Source organism: Bos mutus, chromosome 16 (assembly GCF_027580195.1).
Source record: "Bos mutus isolate GX-2022 chromosome 16, NWIPB_WYAK_1.1, whole genome shotgun sequence".
Lineage (NCBI taxonomy): Eukaryota > Metazoa > Chordata > Mammalia > Artiodactyla > Bovidae > Bos > Bos mutus.
This window is the reverse complement of record NC_091632.1, coordinates 31954326-31975398: the sequence shown is the minus strand read 5'-3', so window position 1 is coordinate 31975398 and position 21073 is coordinate 31954326. Positions and strand designations below refer to the sequence as shown.

At 51.7% G+C, this 21073-nt stretch overlaps 1 protein-coding gene across 1 annotated transcript in view; it reads left to right on the top strand.

The window, feature by feature from the left end:
• The first annotated feature begins 279 nt into the window (after positions 1 to 279).
• LRRC38 (leucine rich repeat containing 38) overlaps positions 280 to 21073 on the top strand; it is a 36099-nt gene continuing 15305 nt past the window's right edge. The window contains exon 1 of the mRNA XM_070384454.1: positions 280 to 1325. Within this exon, the coding sequence (XP_070240555.1) occupies positions 680 to 1325 (646 nt within the window). The 5' untranslated portion in view covers positions 280 to 679. The remainder of the gene's footprint in view (positions 1326 to 21073) is intronic.

Sequence of the window (21073 nt, the reverse complement as noted above, 5' to 3'; positions counted from 1 at the left end):
AGAGGAAACGAGGTAGGAAGGTCAGCCACCCTGAAGCTCCCTGGAGCCCGCTGGAGCCCCGCCCAATGCCGGCTCGGCAGACCCGGGCACGGCGCCCCCCCCTCCCCCCGAGAGCCTGCCAGAATTGCACCGGGCGCAGAGCCAGAGGGACACAGGTCGCGCTCCCGTTTGCAGCAGGGGTGGCGCGCGGGGAGCGAGCTTTGGCACCTGGCGGGCGGGGGGCAGGGGGGGCACGCCCCCGACACGCCCTCAGAAATCCACTGGGGTTGGGGGCTCGTGGGAATTGAACTTGGTCGTCGAGTGTCCCGCGCCAAGTCTGCGCGACAGGTCTTATCGCCCGGTGACGGAAAGAAGCTGCCCGGGCGGGGCCGCGTTTGGCGACGGCCACTCCGCTACCCTTACCGCTCCCGCCTCTCCTCCGGGATTTTCCAGCGGGTTAATTTCCTGTTCGGGTAAATCCTTCGCGAGTCCGTCGCCCCTCCCTCCGTGGTCCCCAGTTCCCCCACCTCCGCCCCGGCCGCTCGGGCTCCCGGGGTAGGTCCGCGCTGCGCTCCATCGCCCCCGCTCTCCCGGGCGCACGCCCTCCCGGCGCCCGGCCTCCGGGGTCCCGCGAGCCGCCCCGCGCCAGGGCTCAACCCGAGTCGCGTCCGCGTCGCCGCCGATCGCGCGGGCCCAGGCCATGCGCCCCCGCGCCGCCCCCCGCGCCCCCACCGGCGCCGCCGCCGCGGCGCTGGGGCTCTTTAGCTTCCTGCTGCTGCTCCAGCCCGGACACGCGTGCCCCGCGGGCTGCGCCTGCACCGACCCGCACACCGTGGACTGCCGCGACCGCGGACTGCCCAGCGTGCCTGATCCCTTCCCCCTGGACGTGCGCAAACTGCTGGTGGCTGGTAACCGCATCCAGCACATCCCCGAGGACTTCTTCATCTTCTACGGCGACCTGGTCTACCTGGACTTCAGGAACAACTCGCTGCGCTCGCTGGAGGAGGGTACGTTCAGCGGCTCGGCCAAGCTCGCCTTCCTCGACCTCAGCTACAACAACCTGACCCAGCTGGGCGCCGGCGCCTTCCGCTCGGCCGGGCGGCTGGTCAAGCTAAGCCTGGCCAACAACAACCTGGCTGGTGTGCACGAGGCCGCCTTCGAGACCCTGGAGTCGCTGCAGGTGCTGGAGCTCAACGACAACAACCTGCGCAGCCTCAACGTGGCCGCCCTAACCGCGCTCCCCGCGCTGCGCACCCTGCGCCTCGACGGGAACCCCTGGCTCTGCGACTGCGACTTCGCCCACCTCTTCTCCTGGATCCAGGAGAACGTGTCCAAGCTGCCCAAAGGTGAGTCTGCGCGGGGGAGTGGTGGGGGGGGGGGGCGGGGGGAGGGGGACAGAGGGACAGCGCAGGGAGAGGCTGCGACAGCCGGATAGCCTCGGGGCAGCCCTCTGGGGCAGAGACCTGGTCGCTCATGGCCACTGCCCTGAATGAGAGCTGCTCCAGGTGTAATCCTCGCACGTTCCCAGCCTGAACTTTTCCTGGGACTCTCCTAGGGAAGGAGAGTGGGGAGGGACACATTGGAATTCTCTGGAATTTCTGGGCCTTGTTGCTATGCTTTTCCCTTTGTTTACCTCCAACAATGTTTGGAACCTGGGTTTCCCAGATCGTCTCATGGGGCTTGGGCCCTAGCACTGGTGGAGGTAGAGGTTTCTAGGTGGCTCAGTGGTAAAGAATCCGAGTTTGATCTCTGGGTGGGAAAGATCCCCTGGAGAAGAAAATGGCCACCCACTCCAGTATTCTTTTCTGGGAAATCCCATGAACAGAGGAGTCCGTGGCGTCGCAAAAGAGTTGGACAGGACCAAACAACAACAATATCAATGATGGATGTGCCTTATTTCTGGGCCCCTCCTAAGTGGAAAACTCCCTACTGTGTGAGCAGCGACTCAGCACTCTGAGTGACACTCAGCACTCTGAGTGTCACTCAGTACCCTGAACATGGAGAGAGAGTGCACCAGTTCTAAGAGCTCTCTAATAGCTTCTGGAGCTCAGTGGTTTTGATTTCTCAGCTGCCAATTTGCTCTTCTGCCTAAAAGGGGTAAGGAATATTCCTGGTGAGGAATAAGAGCAGCCTGCAAAGAGCCAGTGATGCAGTAAAGATTTGCAGTAGCTTTTCAGTCCAGATGTGAAATTGCTGAACAAAAATCTCCTGGGCTGGGACACCTTTTGCTTGCCTGGTGCACTTTTTCTGTTGGTGACATAGACATACGTGCCCAGCTGGCAGACAGGAACATAAGGGCACAGTAGGTAAGGGGCCCTGTGAAGGCCAGGAGGAAGGAGGCAAAGGCAGAACTGGAAAGAGGGGACCCCAGCATCCATAAGGATGAGCCCTGAGCAGGTGGACTGTCCTTACCTTCAGTGGATTCCAGGCTTCCACTGGTGAGCATATGAGCGTGGTCCCAGCAGTGAGCCCTCAGAGCCAGACTCCGCCTCCCACCTTGCCCCTGGGGCTTGGCAGAATAGGAAGCAGAGCTGTAAGACCCACAGTAAAAAAGGTGACATTGATGTGGATTTATCTTTGAGAAATATATATATATATATATATATATATATATATATGTTTTCCATTTATTGAGAATTCAAGGATGCTGCTCATCTATGTCCTGAATTCCTGTGCTCACTTATTCATTCTGAACTGTCACTAAACACACATCCCAGGCAATCATTTCTCTCCTGAGCTGGCACTTTCAGCCCAGGCTGGCTCTCCCACTCCAGCAAGTTCTAAAAAGACCTGATGTGCAGGGTGCAGAGTCCCCCAGCTTTACACTTTGCCTTCATTTGCTGTCTGGCTCCCCAGACCCTCCCCACCAGAAGACTGTCCCGGAGACAGGAAGGTCCAGGTGCAGACCTCATTGTGGAATGGGGGTTCACCCTGGGTTTGACAGCTTCTGCCTTTGCTTCTCGGTGGTGTTGGCATCATGAACCCCCATTGTCAGTTGAGGGAGTATAATTGGTTCCCACTGTTATTCACATGAGGACTTGGTGTTATGGGTCAGGAGCTGTGAATTTCAGTCTCAGTTCTGCCATGGATGGCTGTGACCTTGACCAGGACATGTGTCATGTCTGGGTCTCAGTTTTTTTGTTTCTAAAGTACTTTAATTGACCTCTGAGGTCTCTATAGAGCCCTGGATTTGGAAGGCATAGATTGGAGTTCTGGCTTAAAAACTGAGTGACTCTAGGCAGGTCACTTAAGTTCTCTGAGCCTCCCCGCTCTTTCTTCTGTGTGAAATTGGGACACAGGAATGCTGACCAATATGTCCGACTGGTGATTGTCAGTATCAGAGTCATTTAATGTGGGTAAATGAATGAGCAGTAAAAATAGAAAGGGCTTTCCAGGTGGCTCAGAGGTAGAGAATCTGCTTGCCAATGCAGGCTATATGGGAGAGGTGGGTTCGATCCCTGGGTAGGGAAGATCCCCTGGAGTAGGAAATGGCAACCCCCTCTACTATTCTTGCCTGGAAAATTCCATGGACAGAGGAGCCTGGAGGGCTGAAGTCCATGGGGTTGCACAGAGTCATACGCGACGAGGCAACTAAGCACCCATGAGCACGCAAGAATAGCAAACGTTATTCTTCCTCTTGTCCATAATATAGGAAAGCAAAGAGCCACCAGATGGAGACGTGGGGGTTAAGGATGGACAGGTCCAGACCAAGGAAGAGTGTCCAGGCCCTGGTAGAGGGTTGGTCTCATTCAGGAAGGGAAGATGGAGGCAGCAGGAGGTCAGCTTGGGGGCTCCCGGCGTCTCATGGGGTGAAGCACTGAGAACATCTGTGACCTCACTGCCCATGGCCTGTGGCCAGAGCAGGGTCTTAAGCTCTGTGAACCAGAGCGGGGCAGTGGGTGGGGTGGGGTGGGTGAGTGTGGATCACCTAGTCTAGGCCTTGAGGCTAGAGAGCTGGGTTCTGATGTAGACTCAGATTGTGACCCTAGGCAAGTCCCAGACCTCTCTGTGCCTCCGTTTCCCTGCGCTAACTTCAGACTGAAGAACAGAATCCGATAGCAGGTTTGTGGCCAGGGTTATGTGAGGTCCTCTCTATCAAAGGCACAGTGATTTTAGCAGAGTAGGTGATGGGCAGGCATTAATCACTCCTTTCCCTTCTCCTCATGCATTCGGGCCTCTCCTATTTCACAGAGGCGTCTGGCAAGGGGCTGAGAGCGCAGGCTCCAGCCCAGACCTGCTTGGTTCAGATGCTGTCTCCCCCTCTCACTGGTTGTGTGTGCTTCTGCCTTCCAGTTTCCTCTCCTGTAAAATGTGAATCATGCTAGTACCCACCTCACAGGGCTGTGGGGAGGATTAGAAGGGTAGCCTCTATAACAGGGTCCCCAGCCTCTGGGATCTAATGCCTGATGATCTGAGGTGGAACTGATGTCATAATAATAGAAAAAGTGCACAATAAATGTAAATGCACTTGAATCATCCCCAAACCATCCCATCCCCTGCCCTCTGTCTGTTGATAAATTGTCTTCCGTGAAACCAGTCCCTGGTGTCAAAAAGATTGGGAACCATGGATCTACAAGGTATACACGGGAACTACCAATAAGCATTAATGCTGTTATTACCCTGTTTTGTCCAGAAGGCCTGGAGAGCTGATGGGAGTGACTTGCCCAAGGTCATACAGAGAGTTAAATGCAGTTGAAGGAGGGGTGCATCAGGACCTCTTGGCTCCTGGCCTCCCGGAAGTTGGAGGCCATCCACTTCCTGCCAAGGAAACTAGGCGCCTTGGGGCACAGGCTCTAGGGCTTTCTAGGCAGGGCCTAAGTAGGAGAATTCAGAGGAAAGAGCAGAGACCTGCCACCCTCCCAGCAAAGCCCTTGCCATCACCTCCTCTGTCCCTTCCTCCTCCAGAAAAGCAAACCAGGCTGAACCAGTGACCTTGACGAGCTCTGACAGCACAAAAACACGATGCCTGCCAGGTGAGCCTCTGCGCGGATGGGAGCGCTTGGTCACTGGTGGAACACCACGGGGTTGGCCGGTCCCCTCTGTGCAGACTCCTGCAGGGCTCTGCTTTTGGGGGCAGAGGGGTCTGGGGGAGCCAGCCTGCCAGGGCTGGATCTGAAGGAAGGCTCACCGGCCAACTTGGCAACAACAAGCAAGCAAACAAACCCCAAGCAAGAAAACAAAATCCCAGGATGGTAATTCACTCTGAATTTCAGGTAAACAAATGCATAACATTTTAGTATAAGTATGTCCTGTGCAACGTTTGGGATATTCACACACATAGAATTATTTGTTGTTTTTGAAATTCACATCACTGGCCATCCTGTGTTTTATCAAGTGGATTCCCTGATAGCTCAGCTGGTAAAGAATCCACCAGCAGTGCAGGAGACCCCGGTTCAATTCCTGGGTTGGGAAGATCCCCTGGAGAAGGGATAGGCTACCCACTCCAGTGTTCTGGCCTGGAGAATCCCGTGGACTGTATAGTCCGTGGGGTGGCAAAGAGACAGACACGGCTGAGCAACTTTCACTTTCACTACCTTCTGGTGGCAGTTTGTGGTTTACCAGGGCTGTCTTTTTTAATAAAAATACCCATGCCTGGCAAGTTACCTTTACCCACAACTGGCCACTGGGTGTGAGGTGCAAAGAAAAGAAGTGGTTTGCACAAGTTCACGCTGTTAGTGGCTGAGATGAGCATGCACTCAGGAGTGTCTGACTCCACTCTTGATTCTTTGTGATGGCCTAGAACAGGAGGGTGGGAATAGCCCCTGCTCTGTTCTACCGTCCCTGACTCCCCTGGGGGACAGCTGGCTGCCCTTCCAGCCCCAGAGTCTGCTCCTGCTCTGGTGGTTCTCCCAGGAGCCAGTAGCTTCTGGGCCAGGTAGGACACTGTGCCCTCAAGGGAACAGTGACCATCCTTCTTTGAGTCCACCTGCAGACTCAAAGGAGCTCCAGACCTGGAAGATACAGACATGGGAATTCGCTCAGGTGACAGTGGGGTAGAGAGGGAGAGAAGGGGAGGGTCTGGGAGACAGGGAAGTGGCAGGACAGCACCCTTCTTGGAAGATGAGTCCCTCCCGTTGTCTTCTGTTCACAGCAGCCCAACGAGGTGGTCGGAAATGAAAACACCCAGGTGATGAGGAGCCTCTGTGTGCTGACCCCTGGGGAATTTGTTTGACATGCAGATTCCTGGGGCCCCAGACCCACTGAATGTTGGCCTGGTGGATGAGGCCTGGGCATCTGCATTTTAGGTGCTGCCACCTCCTGGAGGGCTTCCCAGGTGGCTCAGTGGTAAAGAATCAGCCTGCAGTGTGGGAGAACTGGGTTTGATCACAGGGTCAGGAAGATCCCCTGGAGAAGGAAATGGCAACCCACTCCAGTATTCTTGCCTGGATAATCCCCATGGACAGAGAAGCTTGGCAGGCTACAGTACATGGGGTTGCAGAAGAATTGGACACGACTTAGTGACTAAACAACAATATTCCCTGAAAGGGGCTTGCAGTGCACACTCTCTAAGCTTGAAAACCGCTGCTGGAGGGGGCAGGCTTTGTGCGGCAGCTGTGGAAATGCTGTGTGACGTTGTAGGACTTTCCTGTCTCTCTGTGCCTCAGATTTTTCTTGTATAAACAAAGGCATGTGAGTGGGAGGATTTTAGGGTTCCTTCCAACTCTAAAATTCTATGGTTTCAAGGGAAGGGAAGATAGTCTGTGTCTTAAAGGTTAGGAAGCTGAGGCCTGGGGAGATCAGGCCCCTCCAGAGACCCCACTGCTAGAATCCGGGGGCCGCAGCCTCTGTGCGGTAGGGGAGGGGATAAGAGCACCTAGGAAGCCTGGAGTTCTGGGCTCACAGTTCATCCCACGTGACCCAGCCTTGCTCCTGGAGCCTCGGGCAGGAAAGGCCACTGGGTATAAGGAATCATGATTCTTTACCATGAGTGATAAAGAATCTGTATGCCAATGCAGGAGATACAGGAGATGGAGGTTTGATCCCTGAGTTAGGAAGATCCCCTGGAGTAGGAAAAGCAACCCACTTCAATAATCTTACCTGGGAAGTCCCATGGACAGAGGAGCCTGCTGGGCTACTGTCCATGGGGTCGCAGAGTAGGACACGACCGAGAGACTAAGCACACGTACACACATCTTACTGGGGCTTCCCAAGTGACCCTAGTGGTAAAGAACACGCCTGCCAATGCAGGAGACATGAGAGACGCAGGTTTGATCCCTGGGTTGGGAAGATCCCCTGGAGGAGGGCACGGCAACCCACTCTGGAGAATCCCATGGACAGAGGAGCCTGGCGGGCTACAGCCCACGGGGTGGCAAAGAGTTGGAAGCGACTGAAGCGACTTAGCAGACACGCCCAGAGTGCACATTTTCCTTATGCTTACACACCTAAGAGAACCACGTTCCTGGCAGAGGCAGATCGAGGTCTCACTCGCTCTTTCAAGTGGCCTGCCTCCTGCTGTCGACAGGTCTGTGCGTGTCCTGGTGCGACAGGCGCTTGTGTTTCTAACTTGTCTCTTAATTAGAGTTGAGTCCTCAGTGTCACTTTTCAGCATTCCCAGTGTCCTGGCTGGGTGTCAGCTTTTATGGGCATCGCGCTCTGGAGTCCTGGGGAGAGTCGGCTGTAGACGTGACCCAAGACAACCGCTTGTCTCTTTTCTTGCTGGAGTGCCCCACCCGGTCCTGCTACTCTGTCCCAAATGCTGGATCTTTCTGGAAACGACACCTTCATCCTGCTGCTGTTGCTGTTTAGTTACTAAGTCGTGTCTGACTCTTTGTGAGCCCGTGGACTGTAGCCTGCCTGGCTCCTCTGTCCATGGGATTTTCCAGGCAAGAATACTGGAATGGGTTGCCATCCCTTCCCCAGGGAATCTTCCCGTCCCAGGGATTGACCTTGCGCCTCCTGCATCACAGGCTGATTCTTTACCTCTGAGCCACCTGGGAAGTCGGGGTGCTCTATCAATTAACTCAAAGGGCGACCTCATTGCTGGGCCAGTGGGTCAGAGGACCTGCCTCTCTGCCTGGCTTGGACAGCCCTGGGGGAGCAGTTGGCAGTTTGCTCTGGAGAGCGCAGTGGCACTGTTACCTGAAGCTGACCAGCTGCCAGCTGTCTCAGATCCCAGAAGATTTAGGCCTTTCAGCCAAGTGGCTGTCCATTGCCCACTGTCCCAGAATCCTGTGGTCCCCGATGTAGCTGAGAATGAGGTGCTTGGCCGGCCTTGTCACTCCCGGGCTGGCGGTGTGATGGTGGCTCAGAAGGACCTCCATGTAGGCTGGTTGTCATGAAGACCTGAATCAGACGTATTTGTGGTTACTTGAGTCAAATCGTATCCTGAACATGGTCACTGTAAGATCACAGCAGAGTGTGTCACTCTAGTCCTGGGACTGTCCTGGGCTCCTGCCCTCAGGTCTTCGCCCAAGCTGTGCCAGCCACTTCCCCAATTCTCCCCCCACCCCCCCCACCTTCCCATCCTCATCTCTACTTCTCTGCCTTTCTGGTTCCTACTTAACCTTCCAGCCTCCAACCCTCTGGGCCTCGAGGCTTCATGGGAGGCTGGCCTGTGCAACCTGATTGGATCCTGTATTACCTCTATGATCACTGCTCGACCTGCCAATTTGCAGGTCTGGCTGGTTTTGAGGGCACAAAGTGTGTCTTTTTCTCCTTGAACCCCCAGCAGTTGGTGCACTAAATGACATGTTTGGAAACCTTCTGACGGCTTGCATTGTACTTGGAACAAACCAGCTCCTTCCTGTGTCCTGAGAGGGTCCATTCACAGCCCAGCCACACCAGCCTTCTTCTGTCCTGGGAATACAGCAGGGGCTGGTGACCAACCAGGACCTCCTAGATTATGGCTTTCTCTCCTGCTGAGGCGGTCCCACCTTCCCATGGCTGTGTCTCCCTCATCATCAGGTCCCCATGAGATGTCCCCTTCTCAGAGAGGCCTTCCCTGACCACCCCACCCAAGCAGGACCATCCCCACCCTGCTCATTGTTGTCGTATCTCCTTGTTGTGTCTGTGGCGTCGTGCTCATAGAGTCCACATTATCTTGGTCACAAGTCTTGTTGCTCTAGAAGCATGAGCTCCAGAGCCACACATTCCCTGCAGTGTCCCCAGTAACTGGGCCGTGCCCGGCGTGGAAAGGGCTCTGAGGGGCTGCAGGCATGTGTGAGTGGATGAATGCACACTCCTGGGGCCTCTGTCACAAGGGCCATCAGGGGATAGGCCAACATCACTGCCCTTGGCTTTTACCCCCACCAAGTAACCCCTGCCCGCCTGTGGTCAGCTAGAGACACCCAGATTACCTTTCAGCAGGGGCAGAGGCCTGGAGTAGGGGTTCTCTGGGCTCCATTAGCAGATTCTGCTCAAACCCTCAGGTGGTTGCTGTGAAGGAGGGAGGGGGCCAGCTGCACCTACCCCATCTGTGAGAGCAGTGCTGGCAAGACAGCAGGGCCGCCTTCATCCCGGGAGTCGGTGAGCCTCTGCCCTGGCGAGGTGCAGGGTGAGTGGCTGGGGGAGAGGGTTCAGGACACCGAGACCACAGATCTGTTTACCCTGCTTATCAGAAACCTGCTTCGTCTGGCGTAAGCAAACAGAAAGGTGTCTTATAAAGATGTGGGTGTCGCCAGGAGCCCAAAGTCCTAAACAGTCAGGCCCAGGGAGCTCGCGGTGAGACCTAGGAGGCTGCAGGAAACACAGCACCTCACTCTTTCACTCTCTGCTTCTCACACCATCTCTCTTTAACTTTTTATTTTATAGTGGTGTGTAGCCAAAGGCAATGGCACCCCACTCCAGTACTCTTGCCTGGAGAATCCTATGGATGGAGGAGCCTGGTGGGCTGCAGTCCATGGGGTCACGAAGAGTCGGACATGACTGAGCGACTTCCCTTTCACTTTTCACTTTCATGCATTGGAGAAGGACATGGCAGCCCACTCCAGTGTTCTTGCCTGGAGAATCCCAGGGACGGGGGAGCCTAGTGGGCTGCCGTCTATGGGGTCGCACAGAGTTGGACATGACTGAAGTGACTTAGCAGCAGCCGATTAAGGCCTTCCCTGGTGGCTCAGAGGTAATGAATCTGCCTGCAATGCAAGAGTTGCAGGAGATGCAGGTTTGATCCCTGGGTTGGGAAGATCCTCTGGGGGAGGGCATGGCAACCCACTCCAGTATTCTTGCCTGGAGAATCCTATGGACAGAAGAGCCTGGTGGGCTGTATACAGTCCATAGGGTCTCAAAGAGTTGGACACGACTGAAATGACTTAGCACACATGCACACATGGCCGGTTAACAATGTTGTGATAATTTCAGGTGGACAGCAAAGAGACTCAGCCATACATATATGTGTATCCATTCTCCCCCAAACTCCCCTCCCATCCAGACTGGCACGTAACATTGAGCAGAGGTCCCTGTGTGCACATCGTCTTTTATTCTCCTCTTCATATATTAATAGGCTTTCTCAGTTTTTTCCATCCATGTGACAAAATAATATGCTGCTCCATTCATGGGACCAGCTGAGGCCAGGCGAGACTGTGCTGTCCTGGTTCCAATTTCCAGATCTGAGAGGAGGCTCTGGGGGGCGGAGCTTAGGGATGGGGGCTGGGCAGACCACCCACTAGGCATCGAGCTTGGCATCCATAACTCTGGCCGGGCTTCCTGTGAGCTCATCCTGGGCCCTGGTGTCCCCTCTGTCAAATACAGGTAATAGCATCTGCCCTTTGACCTTGAGTGACATCATATGAAGATGCTCAGAGTACAGCTTCCTCCAGCACCGGACATAGAAACTGTTGTTTTCTTCCTTATCCAATTCATAGAAATGTGGACAAACAGGCTTATAAATCCCTCTGGATTTAAGCATTGCCTGTTAAATCCCAGATGTCCAAAATCCATGCAGACGGACATTAGTCGTGTGTTCACAGCACGTCCTCCCAGGGGCTCTCAGCCTGTCCCCTCTGCTTCAGAAGGTGCCCAACAAAGACTCCCCAGTGCCTCATCTCCTTCATCCTCCAGGCTGGCCATAGGGATAAATGCCAGAAGCAGGAGTCAGGACCTCAAAGGAGCTGTGGGCCACTCAGGATTAAGGGGCAGCTTCCCAGACATGAACCCAAACCAGAGATCTAGGAATTGGGTTCCTGTCCCTAATTCTTTGTTGGCCAGCAGTCGACCTGAGTGTCCTCTTTCTCAGTTGCTCTCGATAATGAACAGTGACCCCAGATGCCCCTGGGGGCTGTAGGTGGGAGTCCTCAGAGGAGGTGGGGCAGAAGGAGAACCATAGGCACATTAGAAAGAACTTGGAGCTCTGGGCTGACTAGACTCCCCAGAATATAGTGGTGTCTGAGTTCCTCTGTCAGCTGCAGACCCGGGGGCTGGATGACCTGGAAGGCCTCTTCTAGCTCTCATTCTGGCTGGCTCTGCATCCTCTCCAGCCAGCCTCCTCCAGGTCATGGAATGAGCAGGTCTGACAGCCCCTTGTCCCCAGCGTCCAGCAAAGGTCTCCTGGGCGGGCTCCCTTGATGCTGGCCCCACCACCCTGGCAGCTCTCTTTCAAATCAGCAGGTACAAGAGTATGTTCTCTTCTCCTGCCCCCACCACATTATTAGAAAGAATGGCATTGCTTTTTCACAAAACAGCAAGGAGATGATATCTCTTTTTAATATAAGCTTCCCTGGTGGCTCAGATGGTAAAGAGTCCACCTGCAGTGAGTGAGGCCTGGGTTCGATCCCTGGGTTGGGAAGATCTCCTGGAGAAGGGTGTGGCAACCCACTCCAGTATTCTTGCCTGGAGAATCCCCATGGACAGAGGAGCCTGGTGGGCTACAGTCTGTGGGGTTGCAAAGAGCTGGACACAACTGAGCGACTAAGCACAGAGAATCATGAATGATTATCTGCATCAGAAACGAAGATGTCACATGGTCCTGTTCAGGGCCTGAGGACTTAGAGCTGAAGGTCAGGACACCTGCTGCCACGTCCTTGACCTGGGCAGGTCACCTGACTTGTCTGGTATGTGGTTCCTTCATCTGTAACCGTGAGGTTTGTCAGGAACATCAGGGAAATCCTGATGTAAAAGGGCTTTAGGAAAAAATGGGGGTGTGGAGACATGGATATGATTGTCTTTTATTTTTTTTACTTTGCTTTTTTCCCATGTGTTATATTATATATTGGAGAAGGAAATGGATATCCACTCCAGCACTCTTGCCTGGAAAATCCCATGGACGGAGGAGCCTGATAGTCTTAAAATTACTAATGGAAAGCTATTTAGATTTTTTTTTTTTTTGAGTCTTAAAACCAGATTAGGTGCTATTTATTTATTTTGTCTGTGTGGCATGTGGAATCTTACTTCCCCAACCAGGGATTGAGCCTGCGCTCCTGGCATTGGAAGAACAGTATCTTAACCACTGCACTGCCATGAAAGACCCCTGAAATGACTATCTCTAAGGATGAAGTTTTATACTCACAGATGTCTAGAAACAGGAGAAATGGAAGCCATGCAGGGCCACACGGGGAAGCAGCAGGGATGGTCAGGAGGCAGATGAAGTAAAAAGAAAAACAGATGAGGGTCTTTATTGTGGTTTTTGCAGGAAGGAATGGGTGAGGCAGGGTAAGCAGAGGAGGCAGGTTTAAGGTTGGCTAGTTTGAGTAATTTCAGGAAGCTCTCATTAAAAGGGTGATCCCTAGCTATCTAGTACCTGGCCCTGCAGTGTTTTAGGGCAGGAAGATAAGAGTCTGGGATTGCAAGAATCTGATCAAAAGAGGGGGGTGGGATATCAACTGTGGTTGGTAGTTTTGCATATCAAGGGTGTGCTCATTGCCAAGGATTTAGGAACTGGACAGCACTGGGAGGGACAGTCCTTCCCCAGGTGGCAAGGCCCCAAGATGCCAAAGCTAAATAAAATATAGAATGTAAGAATCATGATGAATATAAGGGTCATTGGCGATATAATTGAGTGGTATTTTATTTAATCCAACATATCCAAAATGTTATATTTTCAACTTGTAATCAAAAGAACACTCAGTTATTCATGAGCTATTTTCCCATTCTTTATTTCATACAAAGTCTTTACAATCTGGGTGTGTTTTATACTTACAGCACATCTTAGTCCAGACTGGCTGCGATCAATTTCTCAACATGTGGCTGGTGGCCACTGTAGTGGACAGTATAGCTCTAAGTCTACTAGTGTCTTCCAAAGGAATCAGCGCCAGACTTACTCACTTTACAGGTGAGAACGTCAAGGCACAGATGGGTTAACCTAACTTGGCCAAGGTCACCAGCCAAGAAGTGACAGAGGGAGAGATGAGCCGGGGTCTTTGTCACTAAACATTGCATGACTTATCAAATCTCATGTCAGAACCAGGTCCCTTAGGCACAAACCCACTCTTTTGTCCACAGCTCCTGCTTTAGGCTTAGAACCAAACTTAGTGAGCCTTGCTAACTCAGAACCTTGACTTGGCTGAATCAAAGGTGACTTGAATATATTAGTGGAAGTCAGAGTAGACCTGTTGAAAGCAAGTACACCTCCTACTTTAGGCTCTTCTGAGACTTTATCTGGAACAGTGACCCCTCCCTGCTTGCCAGACAGATATCAAGTTGTGTCTTTGCTTTGCTCAGAACTCTCCAGTAACTCCCATGTTGCTGAGATTAGAAGCCAAGTTTCTTCCAAGGGCTTCCGCACCCTCTCTGCAATCTGACCTCCTTTCTTTCTGGCTCATTTCCTACTACTCCCCTTTCATTCACTCTGGTCCAGGCACCCAGACCCTGTGTTGTTTCCCAAACGTCACAGGCATATTCCTGTCTCAAAGCCTTTCTGTTCCCTCCACCTGGACCGCCCTTGTCCTGATGTCCACATGACGTTCCCCCGGCTCCTTTTAGCTGCTTGCTCAAATGCTCGTGGAGCCTTTGCTCCCAGCCCCAGTGAGCTCTGAGACCTGCCACCTCCAGTTGTCTTTCTCTCCCTACTCTCCTTTTTCTTTATTACACCTGTCACCTCCTGCTGCATAATACATCTTACCAATTGACTTGTGGTCTGTCCGTTTCCCCTCACTAAATTGTAGTCATAAATTATTTTTTCCACTGTTTTCACTCCAGGGCTGGCATGTATTAGGTACTCAATATGTATTTTATTTTTTTGACTGTGCTGTGCGACATGTGGGATCTTAGTTCCCTGACCAGGGATCGAACTCATGCCCTCTGCATTGGGAGTATGGAGTCATAACCACTGGATCACTTGGAAAGTTCCCTTCAGTATGTATTTGTTGAATGAATGAATGGCTCATTGATGGGTGCTAACACCAGGCGAAGGGGAGAAGAGCAGAGAGGAGGCAGTCTCTAGGATCACCCTCTTATTTAGAGGAACTAGTTTGGTAAACTGATTTGCATCAACGTGTTAGTGATTTGTGAGTTAACCAGGAATAGACACAGTAAAGGCAGAAGGAAGGGACCTCTGCTTACCACGGAGACATAGTCTGCATAGAATTTCAGACATGGGGATGCTCAGATGGAGGAGGCCTCATGGGAAGGTCAGAACCCCAGGCCTCATCAAATTACAGCTTCTGAGCAGTTACCTGGGCTTCCTGTCTCTTAAAAGATGCCAGATATTCTTTGTATTTGGACAGCAAGAGCATGTTGACATAGGAAAATGGATATTTAACTAAGGAGAGATGTGGAAGGACATAATCCCTGTTGTCAGATGTTTGAGGATCTGTCCTGCAATGTAGGAGACTTGTTTTGGCCTCAGAAGATGGACCTGTGGCTTTGAACTACAAGGAGACTGATTTTGATGCACTGTAAGGAGGAAGAGCTAGCGGTTAGGGCTCTGCAAATGGGCTGCCTGGGTACAGAGTGAAATTGCCATCCTTAGAGGCATTCAAGCGGAGACCAAATGACCGCTTGTCAGTGGTGCTAAAGGGAGCATTAAGGAATGGGTGAGATTTCTGTCCACGGTGCTTCAGTCCTCTGAATCTGGCTTTCTGAGGTTGTTTTCCTTTTCTCCTGGTTCTCTGGCTAGAGAAGCATGTCTTGAAGGAAGCTCCAGCATGCTGGAAGTCCAGTGACTGTGTCTGTCTTGATGCCTGGAGCAATTGCTCCACCTTTCTTTATTTCCCTTCCTCGCCCATGCTTCTTTCTTTCTTTCTTTCTTTTTAATTTAATTTTTTAACTTTACAATATTGTATTGGTTTTGCCCTCTACTACAAAGCCATAGTCATCAAGACAGTATGGTACTGGCACAAAGACATAAATACAGATCAATGGAACAAAATAGAAAGCCCATGCTTCTTTCTGAACCTAAATAGACAAAGTTTTTAAGTCGTGCAGCTGGAGAGAGAGTCAGAGCTCCTAGCCCCTTGCTTATTGCAGGTCTGGCTCTGCTTACGCCAGTCACTGTAGGAAACCAGATCAGTTGCCAACTATCAGAACTGGTTTCCAAAATGTATCATGTATGTACAGTTCAGCTGGCTTAGTGGTAAAGAATCCACCTGCCAATGCAGGAAACATGAGTTCAATCCCTGGGTCAGGAAGATCTCCTGGAGAAGGAAATAGCAACCCACTGCAATATTCTTGCCTGGAAAATCCCATGGACAGAGGAGCCTGGCAGGGCTACAGTCCATGGGGTTACAGAATTGGACATGAATTAGTGACTAAATAGCAGCAACAACAACAACACCATGTCAGTTCATGTTCAGCTCCCTTTGAACCAGGATACTGGTCTTTGGGGGCTCTCTCCTAAGCCCACATAATCCAAGCTTCCAGACACAGCAGGAATGCCCCCTGTATATGCCACCAGCTTAGTCCCTTCACTCACCTGTGAATATGTGTCATCCTTCTGCTCTATGCTCCAGAGAGCCCGGCTCCAGGGGCTCTGTCACTAACCATCACGTGGCTTCCCAAATCTCGTATCAGAAACCAAGGGCTCTTAGTTACAAACTTATCCTCTTGGGTCCAGAGTCTCTAAATTACTCAGTGAGCTTCCCTGATCCAGAACCTAGTTTTGGAGGGTGTAAACCAATGATGACTTGAATAGCTTAGTGGAAACCAAAGCAAGCTAGACACCTGTGAGGACAAATTCAGCTCCCAGTCTCGAGGACATAATAGTGCACCTGATAAGGGCTCTGACCTCTTGGAGTGAACATTCCAGAAGACTCAGAAAAGCTTAGATAATAGGATTATCTTGTCTACTTTTCTTTCAGATAGGAAACTGTGGCTCAGCGACACTGAGTGACTTGCCCAAAGTCACACAGCAAACTAGTGAAAAGCCAAGACAAGTGCCAAAGCCCCTGTCTCCTGGGCTGGGTGATTCCCTCACCTTGCAGGGCAGGCACTGGAGGGGGTTCTGCATTTAGATCCACTGTGACTGGAACCCTGACCCTTTATTTACTAGCTGTGTGAGCCTGGGCAGATTGCTTAACCTTTCTGTGCTTCAGTTTTCTCATGTGTAAAATATGTGCTTAGTCACTCAGTCGTGTCCGACTCTTTGCAACCCCATGGACTGTAGTCCGCCAGGCTCCACTGTCCATGGGGATTCTCCAGGCAAGAATACTGGAGTGGGTTGCTTTGCTATCCTCCAGGGGACCTTCCCAACCCAGGGATTGAACCCAGGACTCATGCATTGCAGGTGGATTCTTTACTGTCTGAGTCACCAGGAACTCAAGAACTCTGAACTCAAGAACTCTGAAGTGGGTAGCCTATCCCTTTTCTATGGGATCTTCCTGACCCAGGAATCGAACCGGAGTCTCCTGCATTGCAGGTGGTTTCTTTACCATCTGAGCTAGTATTCACAAGTCTGTCATATGGGTCAAAGCGTATGGGTCAAATAACCCCTGTCACAAGCTTAGCACAGTGCCTGGCAAACAGAAAGCTGTTCATAAATGCTGACTGTTACTATTATCAGCTGTAGATGAAGGCCTGTGTTACCGCCATAACAATGTGCAGTTCCAGAGGCTCACCCTGAGCCACAGACATGGCTATCACTGCAGGTGCTGGATCCCGGGGTTCCCTGTGGCCCCTGCTGTCAGAGGAAAGTGAAAGAGAAGTTGCTCAGTCGTGTCCGAGTCTTTGTAACCCCATGGACTGTAGCCACCAGGCTCCTCCATCCATGGAATTTTCCAGGCAAGAGTAATGGAGTGGGTTGTCATTTCCTTCTCCAGGGGATCTTCCTGACACAGGGATCAAACCTGGGTCTCCCACACTGCAGGCAGATGCTTTACCATTTGAGCCACCTGAAAAGCCTTCCTCTGCTGTCAGAGGAAACATAAATCTAACAACAACAAAAAAAACAGTCTGGTTCACGACTTCCTAGAAAATTGGTAAATTGTTTCAGAGCCGTTTGGGCATAGAAAGAATGTTATGGCCTGAAAGGGAAGGGCCAGCACTCATGGGGAGATGTCCTGGAGTGGGCGTCCCAAGCTGCATAGATGGGGATGGCCACCATGTCACTCCAGAGAGATACAGGCAAGTGAAGTCCAACCAGTGATGCGTGTGTGAGCAAGGCCAGTCATGACTGAGTCTGCTGCGGTGTCATGGAAAGAAGATGGTCTTTGGTGACGGCCAGGCCTGCCCTTAAGTCCAGACCCGCACAGATGAGTTGTATGACTTCAGGCAAATCATACAGCTTCTTGGAGCCTTGGTCATTGCATCTAGAACCTACCCCATATTTGTACCCATGTTCGTAGCAGCATTATTCAAATGACTGAAAGGTGGGAGTGACACAGGTGTCCACTGATGGATGAATGGATAAACAGGATGTGGTCCATCCATACAGTGGACCACAAAGAAGGAAATTCATGGGACTTCCCTGGTGGTCCTGTGGTTAAGACTTCACGGGGTGCAGGTTCAATTCCTTGTCAGGGAGCTAAGATCCTGCATACCTTACTGGCCTAAAAGCCAGAACAAAAACACAACAGAAGCAATATTGTAATAAACTCAATGAAAAATGGTCCACATTAAAACAATTCTTTAAAAAAGCAGAAGGAAATTTTGCCACATGCTACAACATGGATGAACCTTGAGGACGTGATGCTCTTTGGAAGGGGCCAGTCACAAAAGGACAAATACTGTATCATCCACTTACTTGAGGCACCTTAGAATAGTCAGTTTCATAGACACAGAATGGTGGTTGCCAAGGGCTGAGAGGAGGGAGGGATGGAGGGCTCGTGCTTAATAGGAAGAGGGATTTAGTTTTGCAAGATGAAAAGCACTCTGGAGGTGAATGGTGGGGAGGGTTGTACACATCGTGAATGTACTTTATGCCAGTGAACTGTACACTTAAACATGGTTAAGATGGTACATTTCATATTATGTATATTTTACCACAAAATTTAAATTAAAAAATGGGACTGGAAAAACATTACCCCAAAGCAGGGCATCGCAGCCTTGATCATACTGGCACAGCATCCATGTGTGCTCAGTCGTGTCCAGCTTTTTGCAATCCCATGGACCGTAGCTGGCCAGGCTCCTCTGTCCTTGGGATTTCCCAGGCAAAGATACTGAAGTGTGTTGCCATTTCCTCCTCCAGGGGATCTTTCTGATCCAGGGATTGAGCCTGTGTCTTCTGTGTCTCCTGCATTGCAGGTGGATTCTTTACCATCAGGATTCTTTAGCCATCAGGAAAGCCCCTCCTGTTGGCATTATGGGAAAGAACCCACCTGTCAATGCAGAAGACATAACAGACGTGGTTCAATCCCTGGGTCTGGAAGGTCCCCTGGAGGAAGGCATGGCAACCCACTCCATTATTTTTGCCTGGAGAATCTCATGGACAGAGGAGCCTGGCCAGCTGCAGTCCTTGGGGCTGCAAAGAGTTGGACACGACTGAAGCAACTTAGTACACATGCATGTGATGCTGGCATTACTGAGGTCGTCGTGGGCACTGAGTGTTTAGCAGTGCCCTACCGTCTACCCACTAGATGTCAATAGCACCCCACCCAGTTTCGAGGACCAAAGACATCTCCAGCCATTTTAAGATGCCTGCTAAGAGGCAAAATCAGTCCCAGATGAGAACCACTTTTCTAAAGGGCTGTTGAGAAGAGGATTAAAGGACATGGTGATGCAGCACTTATCATAATTCCTGGTAAATGGTAAGAGTTCCAATAAATATTACTTCTCCATAGAAGTAATCTGAAGTACCCACTTAATGCACACACTTCTCATCACCCTCAGAACACTCAATGCATCTCTTCTTCCAACTAGCCAGTGAGCCCAATGGCAGATACTAACCAGGGACACTGGGTGCTCAGAGGGGTGGGTCCAGGAAGGGAGCTGCAGCTAGTGTCTCTGAGGAGCGTGGAGCATCGTCACCATGGGTGGTAGGAGGTACCAGCCTCCTGGGGCCAGTCTTAGATTTCCTCATGCTGGTCTTGCCAGAAAGATCTAACTATTTCATCAGTTATCATAAGTAGACACAGGTTGGTGACCTCAGAACTCAGCCCAGGGTCCAACTTGTAGCAAAGTCTGTTATTGATCTTGGAGGCGGCAGCAGCAGTGGTGGTGGTAGAAGCAGTGGCGGTGGGCATCAAGGTGGAGATGGTGGTCATAGGGGAGGTGGACGTGGGAGAGGTGGATATGAGGGTGGACGTGGTGGACATGGGCGAGATGGCCTTCAGGGTGGAGACGGTGGGTGTAGCAATGGTGGTGATGGGTCAAGATGACGGCAGTGGTCGTGGTAGCGGAAATGCTTGCATGCTTCCCAGAGAATAAAATTTCAAGCTATCAGTGATCATCTCTGTCATTTCTTACCAGGGGGAAGACAGGCCAGGAAAACTGCGTTGGGAGGCTGTCTGTTTTCCATGCTTATGTGTGTGACTGAGGTTGGTGTCCGGAGGTTCGGGGTGGGAGTCAGGCTGGAGTGGAGGGCCACAGACACAAGTCACAGCCCTGGTGCAGGATCCACCCTTTCTATAGGACGTGCTCTGAGGAGCCAGGACCAAGCAGGAGCCCTTGACCTGATGCTGCTGATGCATCTTCCTCAGGGAGAAATCAGCTGATTACTTAATCAGATGGAGTGTCTCCTGGATGAGATGGTGAAGACAACTGGGAACTTCCCCCATGTGGTGATATTTAATGAAAGTGGTGATGGGGAGCAAAGTCAGCACTATAAAAAATGAGAGCTGGTGTTCCCCAGTGCCCACTCCTCAGAAGAAGGAGTAGGCCTTGCCTGCCATCTGCGATGCCCCCTCCTGTAGTCTTCCTTTGTAGCACAAAGTAGCTGCAGCAGGGGCCACGAGCATGCAACTCCAGGTGCTGGTGGTGAACTAAGAACTAAGATGCCCCAAAAGAGCACCAAATGAGGAGTCAGAAGACCTGGGTTCCATCCAGACTCCGTGTGACCTCAGGCAAGTTGCCTAACTTCTCTGGGTGTCTCAGCTGTAAAGTAAAGGGGAGAGGTTGGGGAGGGGTACTAGAGGTCAAAGGGGCCTTTGGGTTTAACCTTCTATGACGCTGTGAAATCAGGAGGCCGAAAGTCTAGCCATGCGTGTGAAAGAACCTCAGCTGCTTCTGCTTCCTGGCCTTTTGGGTTGGGGTGCCAGGAGGCTGGTAGGGAGGGTGTTTGACTGGCCCAGGCTCAGCCCTCTTTCTCCAATGAGCAGGAGAGGAGAGTGACAGCAGTGGTGACTGCTGGCCAAGAGCAGTGGTACCAACACCCAGCAGTCCTGGAGAATGCCCTTCCTCCTGGTATGGGACAGGGGACTTCCTTCCTTGGGAGTTGTTGCTCCAGAGTGGGTTGGGTGGAGGAGTTCAGCCTGACTCTCTCCCCACTGCTCCTTGTCACAGGTCCTTCTCATCCTGGGTAGGACCTGTGGATGTCTTAGCATATAGGTCTTGGGCAGGCACTTTACAGAAAAACAACTCCCAGTAGCTGGTGAGCACACCATACATTGCTTATTTAGCTCTGTTGGTCGTCAGAGAAATGCAAATTCAGTTACCAGTGTGCACTTTTATGGCCTGTCAGGTTGGCAAAGATGAAAAGGTGACAAAATCCATTGTTGGCATTAATTCAGGGACTCTCACACGATCTGCAGTTTGGGGAGGGATGTGTCTTGTGGAAATAGTTAAGGATGTATATACATGGTGCTGGGAAAGATTGAAGGTGGGAGGAGAAGGGGACGACAGAGGATGAGACGGC